The 24,411-nt window shown below is 44.1% G+C and overlaps 3 protein-coding genes across 3 annotated transcripts; 2 read left to right on the top strand and 1 right to left on the bottom strand.

Annotated features, from left to right (window-relative positions):
- Positions 1-4,589: 4,589 nt before the first annotated feature.
- Positions 4,590-7,005, bottom strand: LOC120050336 (60S ribosomal protein L21). The gene is made up of 6 exons (XM_038996916.1): positions 6,932-7,005; positions 6,112-6,190; positions 5,856-5,917; positions 5,619-5,731; positions 5,024-5,174; positions 4,590-4,713 (listed from the first exon to the last, which is right to left on the bottom strand). The coding sequence occupies exons 2-6, from the start codon at positions 6,176-6,178 to the stop codon at positions 4,624-4,626; spliced, it is 483 nt and encodes a 160-aa protein (XP_038852844.1). The 5' UTR covers positions 6,179-6,190; positions 6,932-7,005; the 3' UTR covers positions 4,590-4,623.
- Positions 7,006-7,456: 451 nt separating this feature from the next.
- LOC120050972 (ubiquitin carboxyl-terminal hydrolase 12) lies at positions 7,457-11,486 on the top strand. The gene is made up of 9 exons (XM_038997525.1): positions 7,457-7,732; positions 8,726-8,806; positions 8,959-9,172; positions 9,333-9,568; positions 9,762-9,838; positions 9,955-10,038; positions 10,124-10,321; positions 10,413-10,491; positions 10,597-11,486. Exons 1-9 carry the CDS (start codon positions 7,685-7,687, stop codon positions 10,696-10,698), a joined length of 1,119 nt encoding a protein of 372 aa, XP_038853453.1. The 5' UTR covers positions 7,457-7,684; the 3' UTR covers positions 10,699-11,486.
- Positions 11,487-18,779: 7,293 nt separating this feature from the next.
- LOC120050606 (G-protein coupled receptor 12-like) lies at positions 18,780-19,835 on the top strand. Its single transcript, XM_038997198.1, has one exon. It carries the CDS (start codon positions 18,780-18,782, stop codon positions 19,797-19,799), a length of 1,020 nt encoding a protein of 339 aa, XP_038853126.1. The 3' UTR covers positions 19,800-19,835.
- The last annotated feature ends 4,576 nt before the right edge of the window (positions 19,836-24,411 follow it).

The following is a 24,411-nucleotide window of genomic DNA, read 5'->3' as shown; positions in this document are numbered from 1 at the left end:
CCATAGCTCCACAAAAGCCGCAGCCCTTGCAGAGCAAGGGGAACCACTACTTCAAGGTCTCAGAGCAAGCGACGTAAACGATTGAAAGGCTACTAGCGTGCACCACCGCTACCTAGCTAGCCATTTCACATCCGTTACAATAGCACACAAGAGAACAGCTCTACTACTTCTTAGACTTGCTTTCAATGAGAATGACAGATTTATAACCCACGTTTCAATGTGAATTTGGTTGGGTCATCCAAAAAGTTACATATTGCACCTTTAAACTTACATTCATGGCCTACTATGAAATAGGCTACTGCTTGAGATTGAGGCAAAATAGCCTCTTGCAAATGGATGTGATTGGGTTTCTGGCTCTGATTTCCAAGACCTAGATTAGTCCTATCTGTTATTGGTGAATTCAGTAGACTAGACTAGTCATTGATCATTTTTACTGAACAGCAGTTGTTGCAATTCAGGTCTTTGAGCTTGCCTGTCTCTGATTGATTGTAGGTTTTAAAACTGTCATGCAGGCTCCTGACACTGCATCGCTATCTTCTGTCTGTGGTGTGTGTGTGCGCGATTGTAGTCTGAGCTGAGCGACTGTCTGTCTCCAGTCTTCACACACCCGTTACATTTACAGCCCTAATCGTGATCTTATCAACCTCCTCCATATTGTTCTATGATAGATGTGATTTAGTCACAACCCAGTCTTCATTCTCCTGCTCTGTCCCAATGTGATGCTCTTCAAACCTGACTCCTCCAATCCTGTTGACAGTTCAACCCACTCCCAATTCTGAGACACTGCTCTTTATTTAGACTTAATTGGATTAACAGTATACTATGTTTCCACAAGGATACTTTAGTTGTGAATTCAGGAAAGCTTGACACAAATCAGAAAACAAAAGTGAAAATCTTCAATCCAATATGGTGTGTACATTACCTAACGACTAGAGACCAACTACCATGCATGTACCATGATCTGGTGTGAAATCTTAGAACGGCTTCTCTGAATGAGGCCTATTGAGAACCCCAGGGCGGTACCTCTGCTCCCTCCACGCTTCAGGTCACCCGGCCGCCATCGTTATCAGCCTTTCCACCTCCACGTCCGGTCCCCGACTGTCCCAATCCCTTCACTGACAGGGGACTGGATCGATAACCCTGGGTCTGTATCTGTGTATGGTCATGGTCTACACTGATAACCACTCCTGGCAAGTGAAGGTGGAAGAAAGACCCTATCTGTCCACTATCACCTAGAGAGATACAGTGCATTCTGTGTAATCAGGCCAGAGACAAAGAAAGAGAACAGAGAGAGATGAAACTAGCAGGATTGAGAGAACATGAAATCATGGAAACTGTGATTGGAAGAGAGAGACACAATCTGATGTCTGTCGATATATCATCCCATATGGCTTCTGCTCTCCACCGTCCACCAGTGGTGTGTGTTTGTGAGGCTTCTGCACTCCACCGTCCACCAGTGGTGTGTGTTTGAGGCTTCTGCACTCCACCGTCTACCAGTGGTGTGTGTTTGTGAGGCTTCTGCTCTCCACCGTCTACCAGTGGTGTGTGTTTGTGAGGCTTCTGCACTCCACCGTCTACCAGTGGTGTGTGTTTGTGAGGCTTCTGCTCTCCACCGTCCACCAGTGGTGTGTGTTTGTGAGGCTTCTGCACTCCACCGTCCACCAGTGGTGTGTGTTTGTGAGGCTTCTGCACTCCACCGTCTACCAGTGGTGTGTGTTTGTGAGGCTTCTGCTCTCCACCGTCCACCAGTGGTGTGTGTTTGTGAGGCTTCTGCTCTCCACCGTCTACCAGTGGTGTGTGTTTGTGAGGCTTCTGCACTCCACCGTCCACCAGTGGTGTGTGTTTGTGAGGCTTCTGCTCTCCACCGTCTACCAGTGGTGTGTGTTTGTGAGGCTTCTGCTCTCCACCGTCTACCAGTGGTGTGTGTTTGTGAGGCTTCTGCTCTCCACCGTCTACCAGTGGTGTGTGTTTGTGAGGCTTCTGCTCTCCACCGTCTACCAGTGGTGTGTGTTTGTGAGGCTTCTGCTCTCCACCGTCTACCAGTGGTGTGTGTTTGTGAGGCTTCTGCTCTCCACTGTCTACCAGTGGTGTGTGTTTGTGAGGCTTCTGCACTCCACCGTCTACCAGTGGTGTCTGTTTGTGTAGTTAATGTGTGACAGACAGGGTCGATATGGCTGCTCTGGGCTGCTGGCTGAGTTGACAGCCTCAATCTGTATGTCAAATGTGTGTGATTAAGGAGCACATAGTAATTCTCTGCTTTTACCCACAAGTCCCGTTCCACGCTCCCCCTCTCCTCACTCACTGTCCCTCAGACTGTTTACTTTTTCCTCCTTCAATCAGTAACTCCCATGAGTCAGCGCTCCAGATGAAGGCCTGTTCTGTCTGTGACAGCAGATTCACACACACAGCATATGTTTGACTATCCTTGTGGATAGTACATAACATGTATTTCCAATCAAAATCCTATTTTGCGTAACCCTAAACCTTAAATAGCCTTTGTCCTCGTGGGGACCTGGGAAATGTCCCCATGAGGGAGAATCATCCTTGTTTTAGTTTCCTTGTGGGGATTTCCAGTACCCACATGGATAGCAATACAAGCCCACAGTTTCTGGAAGTTTCCTTATTTCTCTCACACTATTTGTCATATCCTTGTATATTCTATCTGGCAGGACTGATATCACTATGAGGAAAGATGAAACAGTAGGTCCCAACACCATACTGTTATCTGTACAACACCCAGGCCTCAATGTAGTCTATATTGATCAATAAGCAGGGATTTGGATGTGCCTTGCTGATTGATCACATTGATTTTGGGTTCATGTGTAACCCCAGCTTGTGTTCATTCAGCTTGTTGGAGACTTATTACACCAGTTTGATAAGGCAGGTGTCTGTACCTTCTGCCCTTAGGGAGACAGCTAAGGATAACAGAGGGTTATACAGCCTCCCGAGACCCAGCTATTTATTTTTGTTCTCTAGTGGACATCCGTTTTAAGTCCGTATCTCTGAGGCCATACATGCCACTGTATTAAGTCCGGTTGTCCTTTTGGAAGGACATTCTATGATATAATTTTCAATGATATCACGCGTGGGGTTGTGATATTGACCACTATATTTTCCTGGTTCTTAAAAAAATATCTGGAGTCAAAATTAGTACATTTTAAAAGAAGTGTGTGTAATTATTACTTACAATTTTTGTGAGTTTGATATTCAAATTGTTTCTAGTAAGTGAATATCTCAGGACTAGTTAAGTGAGTTGTTATCAAGAAATGCCCTTTGTAGTGGACATTTCAAAAAGCAAAGTGATACATTGTTATATCTTAAATTCACAATATGCCTCATACCTGAATATTTTTTAAACACTCGAGAGTCAGTTTGTGTCCTTCCTCTCTACACTACTACAACCCTTCCAGCTGCTGCTACCATCTCAGGAAACTGGCCCTAATTGGAGTAAATATTGGGTAAAGTACTGAGGGTGGGATGAGATAACATACAGTGTTTGTCAGATATCCAGTCAGCCATTCAGCCTCCACTGATTAAACAGCACACGTCAAGATACGACAGGGGTGGTCACTACACACACACCAACCACAGAGTACACAGTCACACACACAAACTGCAGAACACGACACACACACACAACAGTGTGACTGCATGGTCACATAACCAGAAAGATGTAACACCTGAATGAAGAACAATGCATGCAATGTATACTCTATTGATTCTCAGCGAATGGTGTGATTGTACTTGAAGGACATTTGGTGCTCAAACTGTCAAATCAGTGTTCTCTACTCATGTGGAAGGTGCTTATATTTGTCCTATTTCACAGGTGTGAAATATGCATGTGTGGTCTGGATATTTTTTCTCTCTCCCTGAGACATCTTACAATAGTGGAGTCATCTAGGATACAATCACCGTTTAGTGCACTGCTTTCTCTGGAAATATAATCCCAGTATCTGCTCATCAGCATGCTTATAGGTACCTGGGTATTCAGTCACGGGAATGTAATTTCTCACATTGAAAACCAAAGCGGCCTATCACAGCTCATAAGCTTAAGTAACACTGCACTTGTCCTGGTGCACATTGCCCTCTGCTGGACTGACTGGCATTCCAACAGACATTCAAGGGGAACATTGAACAGGGCGCAAAGTTCAAAATGGTGTAAGTAGATAGATAATTTGGCACAAATCAGGTCTGCCTTGTACATTGACATGTTCAAGCTATTCCACTCAATATACCCCAGATTGTCTGCTTTATTTTGGGCAAGCAATTGCCTGCACATGTACATTTTTGGGATTGGGTAACTCAAGTGTAGTATTCTTAGTGTACTTTGAGACTTGTGCTCGTCATTCTCAGCTCGCCGGTGAAATAGAAATAGCATTTAATTTCACTCTGAGTGATCAATGGAGGAGAATCATCACTGAACGACAGCAGCAACATTGGTCTCCCTGGTTAGACTACATTATAACTAAACTAACACTCAATCTTCCTACTTTCTCTCCCCCAGTCTTTGACATGCAGTAATAATGACTAACCCATGGTGTAATGCATCCATGTGTGCATGCATAAGAGACTCAGGTCCACACAAATCATTGTGTATAAACATTTTTATTTTGGTCAGCACAGTTATGCCATGAACTCATAAGGGATGGGCTCCAGCAGCTGGGGTTCGTTGCCCTTGGTGCTGACGAAGCGGGCGTCACGAGGAGCCGTGGGCTGCAGGGAGAGACCAGGAGGAAAGGACAAATGTATAGATGAGATGCCACTACTTCAAATACAAACAATTCAAAGGACTATGTATTAGAAATAATGACATGGCTGAATTAACATTACAGAATGCGTCAACCAAGCAACAACTGTATTTACGCAACATTCCAATAGATCAGCATTAGTGTCCATTTTACATCTTCAATCTGGACTGTTTATGTAGAAAAGTGACAAACAAACAAGGTCCTGGAGAGTGTACAGGACACTTAGAGCATTTAAATACTACTGCTAATGGCCCAGGTAAATGTGCTCTCCATACCTGGCGTTTCAGTTCCACCCAGGTGCCCTTCTGCTTGGCCTCCACCTTCCTCTTCTCGTTCTCCTTGACGCGCTGCAGGAAGCTGTCCCTGCTCTTAGAGTGCTTCACATGCTCAATACGCACGTTGATCCTCTTGGCCAGGATCTTACCCCTACAGAGAGAAGGGGACATGGCTTTCAGCTCAGAAATAAAATTCAGAGACGTTGCCTGCAAAACATACAAAAGGCTACTGGTCACTTACCTATGACATGTAAACAAAGTAATTGACATCCTGACTTAACAGAAAACATTACACTTTCAATGAATGGCGAAATAATCCGGGGGAAAAATAAGTCTTTAACAACCCTAGTTCAAACGTACAGTAAGTACTTGTCCGGGTGCTGAAGGACAAATACTGTCCCCCACGTGAATGACCACTAAGGTCAGCCCTGGTTTCAAAGTGAAGACGGGGTTCAGATGCGACAGACTTCTGCAAACATAAACCTTCCTTTACAAAGAAATCAAATGCCACTTCAATATAAGAGCATCCCATAGCCAAGCTGGAAAGGAAACGGATAGTGACAATATGACATACCCCTCCACACATTGTACTTACTTGACCTGCTTGTTGACAATGATGCCAACAGCATGTTGGGTTACGTTGTAGACTCTACCCGTCTTGCCGTGGTAGCACTTGTGAGGCATTCCTTTCTGGATGGTACCTGTACCCTGGAGGAGACATTCACAATCTTAAGAATTCTGTTTGAGGGAAGTCCAAAGAGAAAAATACAACTAATTCAGTGTAAGTGCAGTCACAACCAGTAAACACTTAGAAAGGTGGAACAAAGCCTACCTTGATGTCAACGATATCTCCCTTCCTGTAGATACGCATGTATGTAGACAAGGGAATGGGGCCTGAGGAACAAAGTACATATATTATACACAGCCAACCAAAACTCCATTCTAAGATGGCCTCAAGAGTAACTAATGAAGGCTACTCGTGTGGATTCATGCCAGAAACACCCCTAACCTTGAATTATTTATTTTAAATAACTTAAAGCAACTTCAGGCATTCCAATAGATCTTCAGTCGTTGTGATATGAACTCACCATGCTTGCGGAAGGCCCGGCTGAACATGTACCTCGTCCCCCTCCTCTTGCCTCTTGTGTTGGTCATGATGCCTGATTACTGGAACATGGATATTCAAACGTCAGAGAAACCCAATGGCAAAGTATAAATTATTTATTACAGTGGCTGTAAAATGTAAGGTTACAGGTTAGCTGAGAATTATGTAGACTGATTTAGTCAAGTCAATGGATGCATTACTGTCACATACAAAAACGTAATTAAACCCTGTCTATGATATTTAGCTAGTTAGCTTACAATAACCTGGTCTGACTAACCGTCACCTGACAACTGCAATCTGTTGACAAAGTTAATTTGACTGCAAAGAAACTCCACACCGTTAGCTTAGCTGCTATAACGTTAACAAAAAATGATAACGGGACATTAAAATATGGCAACGTGAGTCAAAATACAAGATTTACGACACAGATCTAGCTAAAGCTAATTAACTCTCAAACTATCCAAAACCGATAGCGCTTAATTTCCCGATTGACAAAATAACTTTGCTTCAACGTGACAGTTGTTATTTTATAGGTCATGACATATTTGCTGTCTGGCTATTCCATTTTAAATTCCTAAAAACCGGCTAATTTAGCGAACACTGTAGTGACTAGGCCCACATGTGAAGCCACGCTGCTACCCCATTCATTAATCATGCCAATATATGCCATACAGACGTTCGTTAACGGATTATTTCTGGCCTCAAACGTAGAGTATGCTTTAACATACTTATATCAATGTCTTTACATACATTTAAAACGATATTTTATGCTTTCACGGGCTGTAAAACGGAACACATCTTACCACCGTTTGCTCGCAAGATGGCGGGTACAGCGGAAAGAGAGATTGAAAGCCCCGAAACTCCTCCTTCTGAAATAGAATTCAGGAGTGCCTTCATATTGCCCGAACAAAAATACAATTGTAGGATGAATGTGTCCCCTTTACGTTGATCTAATGTCAGTTTTGATTTTATACTGTAATGACAAAACTCACACAGGGGTTGGGTAAAATGATGATTTCAGATCAGATAATATTTGACTTCCTATTGGAGTGTTGACGCACTGTGAAGCGTCATGTCAGTGAACTGAGTGCTAAACGACTCATCTGATAGCTAGATACAACTTTTGTTTGCAAAATGAATGGGAGAAATGCATATGTTACTGTACTTGTGCCTAATCGAAGTATTTTATTTATGAACTGCTGACCGTGGCAGATTGCTAGCTATATAGCTAGTTATATACTGTAGCTAGCTACACAAGTAAATTGGACTTTCGTTTTCATAACTTAACGTTAGCCTGATCAAAGATTCAGTGAGCTTGACTCTGGTTTGACATTGATTACAGTCGTCAATCTCTACACAGCTGTGTCCAGAATTGCACGTGTGGGCATATGTGTGCGTTTCATATTATGTACGCCACAGAACATGGACATCGGAAGGATCTTTTTTAGCACGGCGCTAAGACCAAGCGGAGCTCGCATCGCCAGTCCAGCAGTGGGCCCTCATGAGGGTCCTCCTCGCGTCCGCGCGGTGATTGGGTGGAAGATGGCGCTGGGCGAATGGAAATCCTAATGACAGTTTCCAAATTTGCCTCTTTTTGTACCATGGTGAGTAAATGGCATCTACTACACAAATGTAAAGTGATGTGAGGATGTCATGACAACCGCGGTTGTGTTGTTTTCATATTGCGTGGCAGGGAAGATGGTTAAAATCTTCTACTTTCCCGTTGCTACCCAGTCACTTTTCTTAGCTAGCTAACGTTAGCTAAGTAGCTTCACTGACACGACAATCTTGTTTTCGTTTCACGTTCTTTAGTTAGCCTAGCTATCTAAGATAGCTACGTTAATATCGTAGCGTAGGTCTACATTGTTATATATTAGCTGTTTATGTATGATCTTACATTTAATTAGCGAAAACAACAAATCAAATGCTGTGCTCATATCCGCCCACAATGTGACCTACTGACCGCACCGCATAGTTCTGCGGCTTCAGCACCGCTGTAGTTACCGCGTTTAGCTTACACATTCATTTTGTAGTAAAACAGTGTGGGTGTCAAGGCATTTGGAGACAACCACCATAGTTCATTGTCAAATCTAACAAAGTTTATGGTCACAATTGTAAAATGCATTTGCTCACACCTGTACTTTTCCTGGATGTCAATGATAATTTAGGTAGCAAACTTTTCCAGATAGCTAGTTTTAGTTAACTACGGTGATACAATGTTGTGACTGATGGATGATACAGTGAGTTATCGTCCTGAAAACCAAGCCACTTTGAGCTGTTTCTGGAACACATGATCAGCTGCGCGTTAGATTGCATGACAAGACCGACATGTTGTTCCGTGTCTTGCAAAGATAGCTAACCCCTTAGTGGTCATTAATTTGGATAATGCATTGGGTTTTTGTTTTGTGTTCATAACCAACCTCCGGCCATGTAGGTCTACTCAGGAAATCCTGTTTGCAGTGCATTTGCACAGCCGCTTATGTCAGTCATGTTCCATTATCAAAGAATGGCCATTGGCATTGGATATGAAATAGCATTGATACACACTCATATAGACCTATGCTAAAAAATATCAGCACTTTGTTTCTGTGATCCAGGGCGCCAATGCCTCCGCTCTGGAGAAAGAGATTGGCTCAGAGCAGTTCCCTGTCAACGAGCACTACTTCGGCTTGGTCAACGTAAGTGAGAGTGCCGTAGTTCACATGCACATGTCTGCATAATCTGTGTTACAGATCACATGTGCCTTCTGCATATAGATGGTTAAAATCGGTGTGCATCCAGCTCTCAGCCTCACTCTCTGTATTCCTCATGTATTTCCCCCTCTATGCAGTTTGGGAACACCTGCTACTGTAACTCGGTGCTGCAGGCTCTGTACTTCTGCCGTCCATTCCGGGAGAAGATCCTGGCCTACCGCAGCCAGCCCCGACGCAAGGAGAACCTGCTGACCTGCCTGGCCGACCTGTTCCACAGTATCGCCAACCAGAAGAGGAAGGTGGGAGTCATACCACCCAAGAAGTTCATCACGCGCCTACGCAAGGAGAATGGTGAGCGGGAGGTAGTATGATTGCAGTTCAGGAAGGGGGGGAATAGAGGAAGAAGTGGATGGTTGAAAATGTTGTGGGTGTGGACATTTTTACGGCAGGAGTAAGAGGGATGAGGTTGACACACTCCCCTGTTCCCTCCCCCTCTCCTCTACCCCTGCAGAGCTGTTCGACAACTACATGCAACAGGATGCCCATGAGTTCCTGAACTACCTGCTCAACACCATTGCTGACCTGCTGCAGGAGGAGAGGAAGCAGGACAAGACCAACGGCCGTCTAGCCAATGGCTCGCTCGACTCCCAGAACCACAACAGCAACACCCCGCCCCCCTCCACCTGGGTCCATGAGATCTTCCAGGGAACCCTCACCAACGAGACCCGCTGCCTCACCTGCGAAACGGTACCTACCGTCTGAGTCTGACTCCCCATGTCAACTAGTGACGTCCCTGTTGTTGTTGTGGTCAGCAGGATGCAATACTTGTCTGTGATACGCTGTAGAGAGAAGGCAGGCTCAAGTTCTGTTGGCATGAAGATAGACTGATGTTTTTATCTGGCTCTAGTCATCACAGGTTGTTGTTGTTTTCTCCCTACAGATCAGCAGCAAAGACGAAGACTTCCTGGACCTGTCAGTGGACGTGGAACAGAACACCTCCATCACACACTGTCTCAGGTAACATCTACAACACCTAACTACAATAAAACATTACATACTGACTGACCTGTGTATTGCTTCTTTCTCCATGTGACTCCAAGTACCATGATCTCTCTCTCCTTCGCTCCCTCCAGGGGGTTTAGTAACACAGAGACTCTCTGCAGTGAGTATAAGTACTACTGTGAAGAATGTAGAAGCAAACAGGAGGCACACAAAAGGTCAGTGTTGGCAGTGTTGTGGACATAAAAGTATTCTTTGCTAAGTTTTTATTGCTACTATAAGGTATTGTGTGTGTGCCCCCAGGATGCGTGTGAAGAAGCTGCCTATGATCCTGGCTCTACACCTGAAGAGGTTTAAGTACATGGAGCAGCTGCAGCGTTACACCAAGCTGTCCTATCGTGTCGTCTTCCCTCTGGAGCTCCGCCTCTTCAACACCTCAGGAGACGCAACCAATCCTGAGAGACTCTACGACCTGGTCGCTGTCGTGGTGCATTGTGGGAGGTCAGTATTGTGTCTACAAGGTTGTCTTAAAGTATCCAAACTGACCATAAAGAGTGTGAGTGTGTCCATGACTGCATTGTCTTGTTTTCAGTGGCCCAAACCGAGGACACTACATCGCCATTGTGAAGAGTCATGACTTCTGGCTGCTGTTTGATGACGACATTGTAGAGGTAAGCTAGTCGTGTGTGTCTGTGCGTGCAGGAGAACATACATGTGTGCGCCCTTGTGTTTTGTGCGACCCCACTGATCCATGTTGTCTCTCCTTCCCTCTGCAGAAGATAGACGCCCAGGCCATAGAGGAGTTCTATGGCCTCACCTCTGAGATCTCCAAGAACTCTGAGTCAGGCTACATCCTCTTCTACCAGTCCAGAGACTGACTGGCCCTGGAGAGGACAGCGCCTCCCATTGGAGCAGAGGAGAAAAGCCCAGTGCCTCAGCAGTGGGAATAATGGACCATACTAGTGTATACCCTCAGTGGGGTCACACACACCTGCACAGGTGTCATTCAAACCTGTGTATATGGATCTACTGCAGCTCAACCTCAGAGTCAGTTCCCCTGTCCTAGCCCCCCCGTCCTACCTCCCCAAAAACCCTGTCACTTAGGCTGGAGATGCAGCTACAGGGGAGAGTTTTGTCAAAGGATCAGTGGATGTTGTATCAAAGTTTTGTTAGTTCGAAAGGTGTTTAATGAGGGTTGTACAGAGGTTTTGGGAATGAGGCGTTAGTTATAGCATGAGTGTTTGGTTGGGGTGAGTGGGTATTTAATGATTCATGTGTTGTAATATCGACCAGGCGTCTGCACACTCCCTCAGACTGTAACACTGCTTTGTTGCCTGGCTGGGGCCCAGTCAGAGTAGACCAGTTTACTGCATGAAGTTAGGAGGGTGGAGGCGAGTGTTCCAAGTGTGGGACGTTTTGGTCGTGTATTTCTACCGTGTACAAAATGTGGTATTTGTATAAATATTATGAGAAGAATAAGATGATATTATCATAGGGGGGGGGGACGTAAGACCTTGAGAAGAACATGTATTGACACTATGGTGCACTTTTGATACCTTTTTGTAGGTGTTGTAAAGGTTTATGTGAGGGTTTGCTTGAGAAATGGTCATTGTGAAATGTTCATTTTCTGTTTTAAAGAAAAATTAATAAAAGCTAATAAATAGTGTGTGTGTGTGAGGCAAACGGGTTCCTGGTGCACACTGATGACTCATTTATACTCAGCACTGCCCCTCAGTGGTTGTACCTGGTCACTACAGGTTCATACTGCAACAGCACAATAGCAGTCTATTTTTAAACCATTCACACCTCCAGTCATGATGCTGCAGCCTAGCCCACCCACTGTTGCCTTAACAACAACAACAGGGCTAGATTATGCTAGGGCAGCTCATTGTAGGAGACTAGCCACCTACAGAGACATCTGAATAAATACTTTATCTCTGATCTGAGTGTATTACTCAATGGGAATATATTGCAAATGTATTTCCTTTCATTAATGGAAGATTGAAAGCGAAGGCCCTCAAGCACAGAGAAACTGAGAGTGGTTTGGAATAGTGGGATGAGAATTGGGAGGTGGTGGTGGCTGACACAGATTGTAGTTAGAGTAGACATGCCCAGAATAGCAATCCACGGGGGGCTAGGAAGTGGAGAGAAGCGCTCCACATCAAAACTACATGCCATCATTATAGAACTGAAGAAAACAAATTAAAGGGAAAATCTAAAAAAAAAATATATATGTTGGTATTTTCATTAGTCCACTTTTGATATGGTCCCAAAATGTTTTGCATGTTAGCAGTTACATTTTCAAGATATTGGACTTTCAAGTTGCAAAGTTTCACTGGCCACATTAAAATGCATTCAATTTGAATTGTAGGAAGTAGAATTTAATTCAAACCAATTCAACTGAGATGTGAAACATGAAAGTCTCATTTGACAAATCTTATCAAAAAGATGTCACTATTAATGCAATGAATACACATACCATTTAAAATAGCACACTATCTTGATTATAATTCAAATACGTTTTTTTCCTTGTCATGAGATGTTAGTGTTCCCTTCCATACTGCTGTGTTTGATCTAATGCATTCTGGGAAATCTATTTTTTTCGGATATTTAAAATATATAATTATAGACAACCCCCAACATGATCTTAGAATGTGACCACTAATGACTTTAAAAAATGTAATGTTTCAACCTTATGCTAAATGGTATTGGTAACCATAGGCTACATGATGTCAAAATAAACATTACTATGGTGAATAATCCATTTTAATTTAAATTAATTTAATTAAATTCGACTTCCTTTCATTCAATTTCAATTAAAATTATTTTTACTTTGGGGTGTGGCCAATTAAAATTAAATTGAATTGGAATTAAAGAGCAATTTGCAGCCCAAGTCAGAATTAACCCCAACCCTGTCTCACACATCTGTAGGAAATGGAAATGGTGATACCACACCAAGGTAACCAACCATAACCCGTCCTTGCACTTAATTATTTATTATTTAGACTGCTGGCTGGTGGCAAAAATGTAATTAATTGTTCAGTAATTAAAGCTGCAATATGCAACTTTTTGGGCAACCAACCAAATTCACATAGAAATGTGAATTATAGATATGTAATTCTCATTGAAAGCAAGTCTAAGAAGCAGTAGATCTCGAAATGGGGATATCTAGTCAGTTGTACAACTGAATGCATTCAACTGACATGTGTCTTCCGCATTTAACCCAACCCTCTGAATAAGAGAGGTGCGGGGGCTGCCATAATCGACACCCACTTCTTCGGCGCACGGGGAACAGCGGGTTAACTTCCTTGCTCAGCGGCAAAACGAAAGATTTTTACCTCGTCAGCTCGGAGATTCGATCCAGCAACCGTTCAGTAACTAGCCCAAAGGCTCTAACCACTAGGTTATCTGGTCTATATGCGCTATTTCTATGCTTCCCGTGCTTAAGTTACTTTTGCATCTTTTACTTTCGGTTTTGTACACCAGCTTCGAAACATCTGAAATACAATTTTGGTTTTGGAAAATATATTTCACAGCGGTTTAGATGGTACAACGATTCTCTATGTAACAGTATAACTTTAAACCGTCCCCTCGCCCCGACACGGGCGCGAACCAGGGACCCTCTGCACACATCAACAACTGACACCCACGAAGCGTCGTTACCCATCGCTCCACAAAAGCCGCGGCCCAGGCAGAGCAAGGGGCAACACTACATCTAGGTTTCAGAGCTAAGTGACGTAACTGATTGAAACGCTACTAGCGCGTACCCGCTAACTAGCCATTTCACATCCGTTACACTCACCCCCCTTTCAACCTCTTCCTTTTCCGCAGCAACCAGTGATCCGGGTCAACAGCATCAATGTAACAGTATAACTTTAAACCGTCCCCTCGCCCCGACACGGGCGCGAACCAGGGACCCTCTGCACACATCAACAACGGTCGCCCACGGAGCATCGCTACCCATCGCTCCACAAAGGCCACGGCCCTTGCAGAGCAAGGGGTAACACTACATCTAGGTTTCAGAGCAAGTGACGTAACTGATTGAAACGCTACTAGCGCGTACCCGCTAACTAGCTAGCCATTTCACATCCGTTACATCTACACGAAACTTGCTTGTTTTGTCATATAAACTGAAAATAGGCAAACTCTTTTTTTTTAGCATAGTTCATCTTTAAAGTTGGAAGTTCAAACATTCCATATTGGAAAATAAATGTTCGATCCAAAGCATACTAATTATTCAACTGTCCTGTATAGCCTATCTGAACCTATAAGACATGAGCCATCCTTGCGCCTTCTCCCAGCTTGGATAGAAAGTTGATTAGCAAAAACCCGTCTATTAATGCCAAATACTACAGTCCACCCTCAAAACACTAGCGTAGTATGGATTGTTTCATTACTACTATCTATAACTATACAGTATTTAGCCGATATTAAGCTGCTATTTATAAATGTTTTATACAAATTATACATAAAATAGTCTAACAATGAGGAAAACGTAGTCATACATTTAGCCACTATTTATTGTTGAACTACACAAATGGGCTGCAATCAAGGTAAATTAAATTAAATCTAACTTGAGATACTCCCCTGGTCTTCTTAAATCCTCCTGAGACATTCATTTGTGAATTATATGTGCATTAAGCAGCACACAATTTAAACGTAGTCTTGAATGATGCATGACTAGATATATCAGAGATAAGGGACTGTTGATATTTGCATCTTCCAATTTATTGGCTGTCCAGTATACAGACGACCTGTCCCAGAACTTCATATATGCCTACAATGAATAGATTTCTGTACCGTGTTGAAACAGGTGTTGTTGAGGAGAATGCGAGGCTCTATTAAAGATGTTACAGATCTGCTGTATTTGAATCACCACTCTCTTCTGCCCTGTTTTTGATGTTGCTACGGCAATCAAGCTGTTTTTAACCATCTCGCTAACTGTCGCTTCTCCGGAGAGATCATTTTCTAAACTAAACTCATAAAGAACTCCCTTAGAACGAAACATTATGCTCTCAGTCTGAAATGCGCATTGAACACATAAACTCCACTTATTGCACTGGCGCCAGTGTAGCCTTGACTACAGCATTTGTTTACGGATGTCCCCTTACCTTCAATCAGTTCAATTAGGCCTGTATGTTTTTCAAAGCTTAAGGCACTTTGATCAGTCACATTATTGAAGCTCAAGAAACAAATACTTAGCTTCATAGTAGGCTACATATAGATATTAAAAAGGTTTATGAATACTTTTTTGGAGGGTTACTGTCAAAAGTATTTATTATAATATATATATATTTGTTTTAATAGACCGATGACCCACAGGGGTGTCCGGTACGCCATTCACGAACACACGCAGAGAGTTGCGCACCACACTCCTATCTGTCTCTGTCCTTGAGCAGTGTGTGCAGACATACGGATAAGTCCTGGTATTGAGCTGTTGCTGCCTCTTCTTCCGGTAGGGGGTAGCCTATTGAACAAACAGGACCCGTCTCGGAGTCTGGCCCGTTTGGGACTCAGAGCAGCAAAGACCCATCCCCCGATGCTACTGCTGCATCTCCATCTGATCTAGGCGCCGCACCTGCCGCCAACGTTATCAATTGCGTATCATGGAAATACAGCAAGGACGCACTTTTGCCTAGACCGAACATCAGAGTCTAGGTAGGCTGTGGATAGCGGTAGATGAATGGATGAATGAATGGACGAGCGGGCTATTGTTACTGCAACCTGGCAGTGCATTTGGAAGAACCATAGATGATAAAACATTAATGGTGAGACTAATGAGAAGGTATGAGAGGGCTACAAAGGACCAGGATTCGGAAAGCGTCTGTTTTGCGTTATTGCAAAACAGACACTTGGTGGTGTGAGTTATAACCGGTACCGTTGTTGTGCTGAAATTCTCCCCCCTGCCAGAATCACCCCCCCCTCGCGTTCTTCATTGATGCGACTTGCTTGCTAGTTGCGATTTCTGCTCTTCACTCCTTTGTCAGTTTAGCCTACATTTCACTGATCTTAGTAGCAGAAAGCATTTTTGTCTGCAGTTTTCGGTTTGGCTATTTGTTTCAAGTGTATGTGGCGGTTCTAGTTTGTATGACGCCCCGGGCGAACCCCCCCATTCAGCGCCCGCGCCTGACTCTAGCCACAAAATTAAGGAAATTAGAAGGGGGGGATTCTGGCAGGGGCCAGATTTTCGGCCAACACCTGGAATGTTATTGATAGGCCTATCAGTCCCCACACTGTTAGAAAAAAGGTGCTATCTAGAACCTAAAACGGTTCTTAGGCTGTCCCATAGGAGAACCCATGTTGGTTCTTTCCACAGAGGGTTCTACATGGAACCCAAAATAGTTCTCCTATGGGGACAGCCAAGGAATCCTTTTGGAACTTTTTTTTCTAAGAGTGCAGGCAATCAGAGGTTTGGGTGAAGACAGGCTTATCAATAACATCCCTGTATATACTGCATGTGTGCATAGTGTAAAGATGCATGTCTTTTGGGCTTCCTATTACATGGTTTGTATTTTCATATTTAGGCCTATTATTAACTTATTATACATTTACTGATAATTTTTGACAGTTTTTAATTAGACTTTATATGGAGCCTATTGGTAAGCACCACAAGGCTACTCCATACCACAACAGCAAGTTATAGTGTGTGTTGTTGTTTCAATTTGTGTCAGATAGGACACAATACATTTGACATGTTTTTTACAGTGCATTCGGAAAGTATTCAGACCCCTTTACTTTTTTCACATTTTGTTATATTACAGCCTTATTCTAAAATGGCTTAAATAAAAACTATTCCTCACGAATCTACACACAACACCCCATAATGACAAAGCAAAAAATGTTTTTTAGAAATGTTTGCAAATGTATCATATTTACATAACTATTCAGTATTTTGTTGAAGAACCTTTGGCAATGATTACTGCCTGGAGTCTTCTTGGGTATGACGGTACAAGCTTGGAACACCTGTATTTGGGGAGTTTCTCCCAGTCTTCTCTGGAGATCCTCTCAAGCTCTGTCAGGTTGGATTGGGAGCGTTGCTGCACAGCTATTTTCAGGTCTTTCCAGAGATGTGCGATCAGGTTCAAGTCCGTGCTCTGGCTAGGCCACTCAAGAACATTCAGAGACTTGTCCCGAAGTCACTCCTGCATTGTCTTGGCTGTGTGCTTAGGGTCGTTGTCCTGTTGGAAGGTGAACCGTCGCCCCAGTCTGAGGTCCTGAGAACTCTGGAGCAGGTTTTCATCAAGGGTCTCACTGTACTTTGCTCCGTTCATCTTTCCCTCGATCCTGACTCCCTGCCACTGAAAAACATCCCCACAGCATGATGCTGCCACCACCATCCTTCACTGTAGGGATGGTGCCAGGTTTCCTCCAGACGTGACACTTGGCATTCAGGCCAAAGAGTTCAATCTTGGTTTCATCAGACCAGAGAATCTTGTTTCTCATGGTCTGAGAGTCTTTAGGTACCTTTTGGCAAACTCCAAGAGGGCTATCATGTGCCTTTTACTGAGGAGTGGCTTCCGTCTGGCCACTCTACCATAAAGGCCTGATTGGTGGAGTGCTGCAGAGATGGTTATCCTTCTGGAAGGTTCTCCCATCTCCACAGATGAACTCTGGAGCTCTGCCAGAGTGACCATCGGGTTCTTGGTCACCTCCCTGACAAAGGTCCTTCTCCCCCAATTGCTCAGTTCAGCCGGGCAACCAGCTCTAGGAAGAGTCTTGGTGGTACAAAACTTCTTCCATTTTAGAATGATGGAGGCCATTGAGTTCTTGGGGAACTTCAATGCTGCAGAAATATTTTGGTACCCTTCCCCAGATCTGTGCCTCGACACAATCCTGTCCCGGAGCTCTACGGACAGTTCCTTCGACCTCATGGCTTGGTGTTTGCTGTGACATCCACTGTCAACTGTTGGACCTTGTATAGACAGATGTGAGCCTTTCCAAATCATGTCCAATCAATTTACCACAGGTGGACTCTAATCAAGTTGTAGAAACATCTCAAGGATGATCAATGGAAACAGGATGCACCTGAGATCAATTTTGAGTCTCATAGAAATTGGTCTGAATACTTATGTGTCACGTTCCTGACCTTATTTCCTTTGTTTAGTCTTTGTTTAGTTGGTCAGGACGTGAGCTGGGTGGGTGTAGTCTATGTTATGTGTTTCTATGTTTAGGTTGTCAATTGGCCTGATATGGTTCTCAATCAGAGGCAGGTGTTTTACGTTGTCTCTGATTGGGAACCATATTAAGGTAGCCTGTTTTCACTATTTGTTTGTGGGTGATTGTTCCTGTTCGTGCGTTCATCTGTTTTATGTTCTCTAGTTCAGGACTGTAGCTTCGTTGGTTTTTGTTTGTTTATTGTTTTGTTCGTATTGAAGAAGTATTCTAATAAATATGGATACATACCACGCTGCGCTTTGGTCCTCCTCTCTTTCTACCGACGGAAGCCGTTACATTATGTAAATAGGATATTTACATGTTTTTTTTTGTTGATAGATTTGCAAACATTATAACAAACAGTTTTTGTTTTGTCATTATGGGGAATTGTGTGTAGATTGATGAGGAAAACATTTACTTGTATTCATTTTAGAATAAGGCTGTAACGTAACAAAATGGAAAAAGGGAAGGGGTCTGGATACTTTTTCCAAATAAATAAGGCTTTACAAGTAGAATGTGCATGTTTGTGTGAGTAGATGGATTCCAGGATACTAAAGTCCTCTATGAATGTATGATCTTCACTCCCTCATATCTGTGTGGCTTCTTAAGTGAAGAGTGTGTGTGTGATCTCACATAGTGTGTTTATGTGTGTGTGTGTGTGTGTGTGTGTGTGTGTGTGTGTGTGTGTGTGTGTGTGTGTGTGTGTGTGTGTGTGTGTGTGTGTGTGTGTGTGTATGGATGGATTCACGTGTGCGTGTGTGATCTCTTATAATAATAGCGCGTGTGTTTCCAGACAGGGGCCAAAATGAGCAACGACTATGAGGCATCAGTCACTCCCAGCTGGCTGACCTCTGACCCCACTGTCTGGTCCAGCAGCAGAGACGGATTCACAGACAACGCCACTTACCCACCTATGGACTCCTTCCCCCCGCTGCCCCCTCTCCTGGTCAATCCCTGGGACATCTTGCTGTGCTCCTCAGGGACCCTCATCGCCTGTGAAAACGCCCTGGTGGTACTGGTGATCTGGCAGAACCCGGCTCTGCGTGCCCCCATGTTCCTGCTGATCGGCAGCCTGGCCCTGGCTGACCTCCTGGCTGGTCTGGGCCTGGTGCTCCACTTCACCTTGGCCTACCTGCTGAGGTCTGACTTGGCCCAGCTGCTGACTTTGGGTCTGGTGGTGGCCTCCTTCTCAGCCTCCGTCTTCAGCCTGCTGGCCATCACCATAGACCGTTACCTGTCACTCTACTACGCTCTGACCTACAACTCAGAGCGCACCGCCGCCTTCACCTACACCATGCTGGTCCTCCTCTGGGGCCTGTCTCTCTGTCTGGGCCTACTTCCCGTCACAGGGGTGAACTGCCTGGCAGAGGAGTCGACGTGCAGCGTGGTGCGGCCCCTGACTAAGAACAACGTGGCGGTGCTGTCCGTATCCTTCCTCCTGCTGTTCGGCCTCATGCTGCAGCTGTACGTGCAGATCTGTAAGATTGTCATGCACCACGCCCACCAGATCGCCTTGCAGCATCACTTCCTGTCCGCCTCGCCCCACTACGTCACAACCAGGAATGGCGTGGCCACGCTGGCCATCATCCTGGGGACGTTTGCCGCCTGCTGGATGCCCTTCACCGTCTACTCACTGGTCGCCGACTACACGTACCCACCTCTCTACACATACGCCACCCTGGTGCCCGCCACCTACAACTCAGTCATCAACCCAGTGATCTACGCCTTCAGGAACCAGGACATCCAGAAGGCTCTGTGGCTGGTGTGTTGTGGCTGTATACCGGCCAGGGTGGCCCACAGGGCCCGGACCCCCAGCCACGTCTGACCCAGACCCAGGCCCCGGGAGGGAAGGAGAGAGGTGCCCTGGGCAGAGGGAGGAAGGCAGACAGGCAGCCTGGGCTCAGGCAGATGGCTGGAAAGGACGGTCTGTGTGCATAGTAATTTTAGCCGCTTTTACTGATATGGGTTTTTTTGCTCAAAAGGATTGAGAGATTATTATTAGATTATTAAAGATTGTGCCACTTTACGCACATCAAATAAAGGGCTTGTGTTTGTGTGTATACAAAAAGATAGGATGTCGCACGGACAGAGAAGGAGGAAGAGAGGAGGAGAAGTGGAGTGAGTGATGACAGAGGGGGGGGCGATTATCAAGATGCATACAAGATGAAGTCGGGCTGAGGGCTCAAGCATCTTGTCTCGCTGCTGCACTCTGAACATACCTTGAAAGCTAAATAACCACGGGAGGCTAAAAATAGCCCGGGTGCTCTGTGATCCGCGCGCCGTGCGTCCGACACAGACTCCATGCAAAGAAACCAAGCCGCGGAGGCGGAGAGCGGGCGCCTATCTTCCCCTTCCTCCCTCCTTCCATCCACTTTTCTTTCGCTTCATCTCTCCCTATTTGGCTTTAAAGCCCCCACCCTTGAGCGTGTGAGAATGATGTTCTGCTTTTACATTCTGAGAGGTGACAACAGCCTCGGGAAGGAAAGTCCCCTGATACCTGTAGCACGCACCATTAACCCTCCAAATGCCTTTATTTTATGGTAAGGCTTTGATAGTTTTGATATCTCTGTTTTATCCCTCCACTTCTTCTACATAAACAGATCAACTAATCATACCTAATTCATTGGGCATTGCAGGCACATTGGGTAGGCAGGCTGACTGTTCTTGAATGTAGCGTGTGAAATGTTCCCTCTGTGAATCGAGTTGGTTGTTCAAGCTACTCAGTTTGCAGTTAGACCAGCTGGGTGTTGTTGCAACTGAATGTATTTTTTATATTCATTTGATCTCTTAGCCTGTCCATTAGGTTATGAAAACGCCTGATCCTCACCCCAACCTTCAACCTAACCTTCAACCTGTTGCATAGGACTTTAATGTAAACCGTTTCCCCTAATAGCCAGGCCTAGGCCTGTTGGCTAAACCATCACTATCACTCAGCGCTTCCCCTCTCCCCACCTGTTATAATAAAATCAGTCAGTCACACTCAGGCCTATTACTTTGGCATTATCCTAATATATGGTTTGTGAATTTAAAAAGCACTGTAAAATATAAATTAGCAATCATATTGGTTTTCCTTTTTCATGAAAATGGCATCATCAGCAGTCCACCTTCAATAGTCTTCTAATTGCTACTCTGTACCTCATCCTGTTGCGAAAAAAAACTACTTGAATGCAATAAGCTATGAATGCTGAGCCAATCAGAAAAATGTATGATCATGGAAATTCATAATATACATATAGAATATAGACCCCTAACCCCCCCTCCTCCCCTCTCTTTCCCTATACCACATCTATGACTGGCCATATCCAGATGACCAATATCCTAAGTGACAGACCCTGGCACAATGTCTGGTTCAGATCTTTGGATAGCAAGAAAGGAGAGAGCAGTGACACATCTTGTTGTTCCAGCTTTGGATGTCTCCTGCCTCCTGGAACCACTTCCTTACCCTGGCTGACAAAGGCCCACCACCCCCTGACCCTAGCCAGTGTAAGGACGTCACGCTGCTTGCCAATTCCTCCTGATTTGCTCACACCGAGTCACGATCAAACCCAGGACTTCCATTTTGCTAGCACACGTGATCGCCCTCCTTGACAATGTACCAACCATTTGAGCTATCGAAAAATATGTAAGGCAGTAGCTCCATCGGTGATATTTCACTAGCTGTGGAGTGAGTTTACCGTACACATTCTTAAGCGCTTCCAGATCCTCAGTCTACCCCGTCATATCAGTGTGCAGCAGTAACTAAGTGTTAGTTACTTCATGGACCGATAGAAATACTCTGTCAGCAATAACAGCCTCTCCCCAGTAACATGACCACCTCCAGCATGATGATATACGACCACAACCGACAGCCCTTCTGCGATGCCTAGTAAAGTCCTTATACACCAGGCCCAAACAAGGACTCAACTTCCTAAGACTTGTGCTGTATGTGATTTCTCCAAATGGGAAATCAGATCTTGACTTATGTGTTTTGTTTTTGAAAATGTGAATGGGACAGGATACTGACTGCCACCGCCCAGTATTCTGTCATTAGTCATTACAATGTCACTGCCTTTTTTTATTCTGAATCTACTGCTCTATTCTCTGGCTATGGTCTTCTTCAATATCTTACAATGAATGAAATTGGACTCGGTAAGAAAATATCTTACAAGTTTTCAGTTGCATCTGCCTTTGTAAACCTATGAAGTGTTTTTGAGTGTTGTAAACCTAAGCGTCTGTGAATAAGGAAAATGTTTGTGCATTTGAGTGTGTGTGTGTGTGTGTGTGATCTGTGTACCATAGAAATATAATTAATTATATTTATATAATTTATATATTTATATATTATATAATTATATAATTTTTTATTATATAATTATATTTATATTTCTATGGCTTGTATGGGGGTTTGTGATCAGCAGCACAGACCTCCTGTATATCTGTCTCCATGGGGACAGTGGCTCTGAGGACTTACTTCCAGTGTGACCCTTTGACCTCAGAGGAAATTGTCTGCTTGTCTTCCTATCATTCTGAGAGAAGTGACCTTCTGAGAGAAGTGACAAATTCCACCACAGGAATGAAATAGAGAAGGATATGTTTAAATGATGGTGTACGTGTGCAGCTGACTGAGCCGTAGTGAGGGGTTAAGGCAATGACGTCACGTGACTGATGGAAAAATAACCTATATCGTTATCACAGGTTCTGGTGGCTCTTACAGACAAACAATAATACCAAGAAAACACTTCTTTACCTTTGAAGAATAATCTATTTTGTTATATTTATTGAAAGTCTCAACAACAAAAAATCTCAGCGTTGTCTCGCCTGAATTATGATGTATCTAAAGTAACTTGTATTTTAATGCGCTGTAGAGCCTCTCTTGAATGAATTGGTAAAGAAATGATTGTTTATTTTGTATGGCATTCTGTTGACCAATTAGATTCTGTAAATAGAGCATGCATATCATTATAGGGGTGTTGTGACATCATGTATGGTGCTACCTACTGCAGGATCCCAGGGGGACTCAGGTGCACCGTATTCGAATGACATCAAATTTGACCCCCTTTTATTGTAATTTTACAGTCTGTTTACATTTCCATCCCTAGCCCCTTCCCCCCAATCCCACCCCCTTCTTTAGGCAGATCTGCAAAGTCTGGATAGGTGAACGCAGTATGGCATACACTTTAGTTAGCAGATTAGCCTGTTGGAGGGTTAGATGGTGCTGTCACAGTACTGCTTACACCTATCCCAAACCTTGAGGATCTGCCAGACCAATGAGCTAAGGGCTAGGGACGGAAATGGAACCTGGCCTACCTTGTTTGATGAATGTTCTCTCATGTACAGTAATGTCAATCTTTCATGATTCACGATGAGCTTTCATAGGTTAAAACAAGGGCTTCACATTATTGAGTAGACAAAGGAATCACTCGTGTGTGGGCATGGTACAGTACTTCTCTGTTAGGATAACATATTTATCTAATGTTAAACTATTATTGTGCAGTGTAATTCCACTGTAAAGTGTCATATTGAACTGAGATGTGGTTGGGGGGATTTCTACTGTGGCCAGTGGTTGGGGTTTCAAGCGTTGTGGGTGAATCATGTGGTTTGGGGGGTGTGGTACCCCGATCCAGAGCTAAATACAAGTGTTTTAACACCTCTATGGGTTTCAGAATGTGTGGGGCAGGGGACCCTACACTACAGCATCTTGTGTAGACGTATGCTCTGTGTTAAATGTGAAATGCGCTTTATTTTTTGGAAGAAAAACAACTTAAGTAACCGCAAAATGAAAACGCTTAATGATAATCAACATGCACTAACTCAGGGGTTCTCAAGCTTTTGGGGGCCGGGGACCCCGTTTGTGATAGCAAATTCGTCAGGGACTGTCTCGTAATCAGAACACAACTTGAGCGAGATACAAATTGCATAAGGATGAACCAAGTCTCGGACCCTGGGAAGGAACATTGTATGGTCCCATCTCTTGGCATCGGAGTGAAAATGTTGCAGTTAAGCAACTTTCCTGCAAGTCTAGTTCTACACATTTTGTAATGGTGCTGAGAGAAATGTTGTTGTTTAAAGCTTTAAAGCTAACACCCTGCAATTCTAAACATTTTACCATGAGGCAGAGAGAAAACGTTGCTGTTTTATACCGGTGCATTTATATTTTAAAAAATTGGGCAGTGGTGTGTATTCATGGATGCCAAGGAAGGCCAGGCTTCCTGGAAAAACTTTACTTTTTTTCTCATCATTTTCCTTCAATTCGCAAGAGGCTGAATGAATCTCACCAGAGAAAGCATCCGAGCGAGCGAAACAGCGCCCCTCTGTCTCTGTATGTGTAGCCCATCTGATGCTGTCTGGTCAAAAAGAGTATGACATTGTTGCCGTCCGTAGCTTTGAATGCAAGGTAATCCAGTGAGCATTTGGCCTGCCTTGATAAAAAAGTGTAAAATCATAGCCAATCAGCGTTG

The sequence above is a fragment of the Salvelinus namaycush genome, chromosome 7 (assembly GCF_016432855.1).
Source record: "Salvelinus namaycush isolate Seneca chromosome 7, SaNama_1.0, whole genome shotgun sequence".
NCBI classification, from domain to species: domain Eukaryota; kingdom Metazoa; phylum Chordata; class Actinopteri; order Salmoniformes; family Salmonidae; genus Salvelinus; species Salvelinus namaycush.
This window is presented reverse-complemented; position numbering and strand designations above follow the sequence as displayed.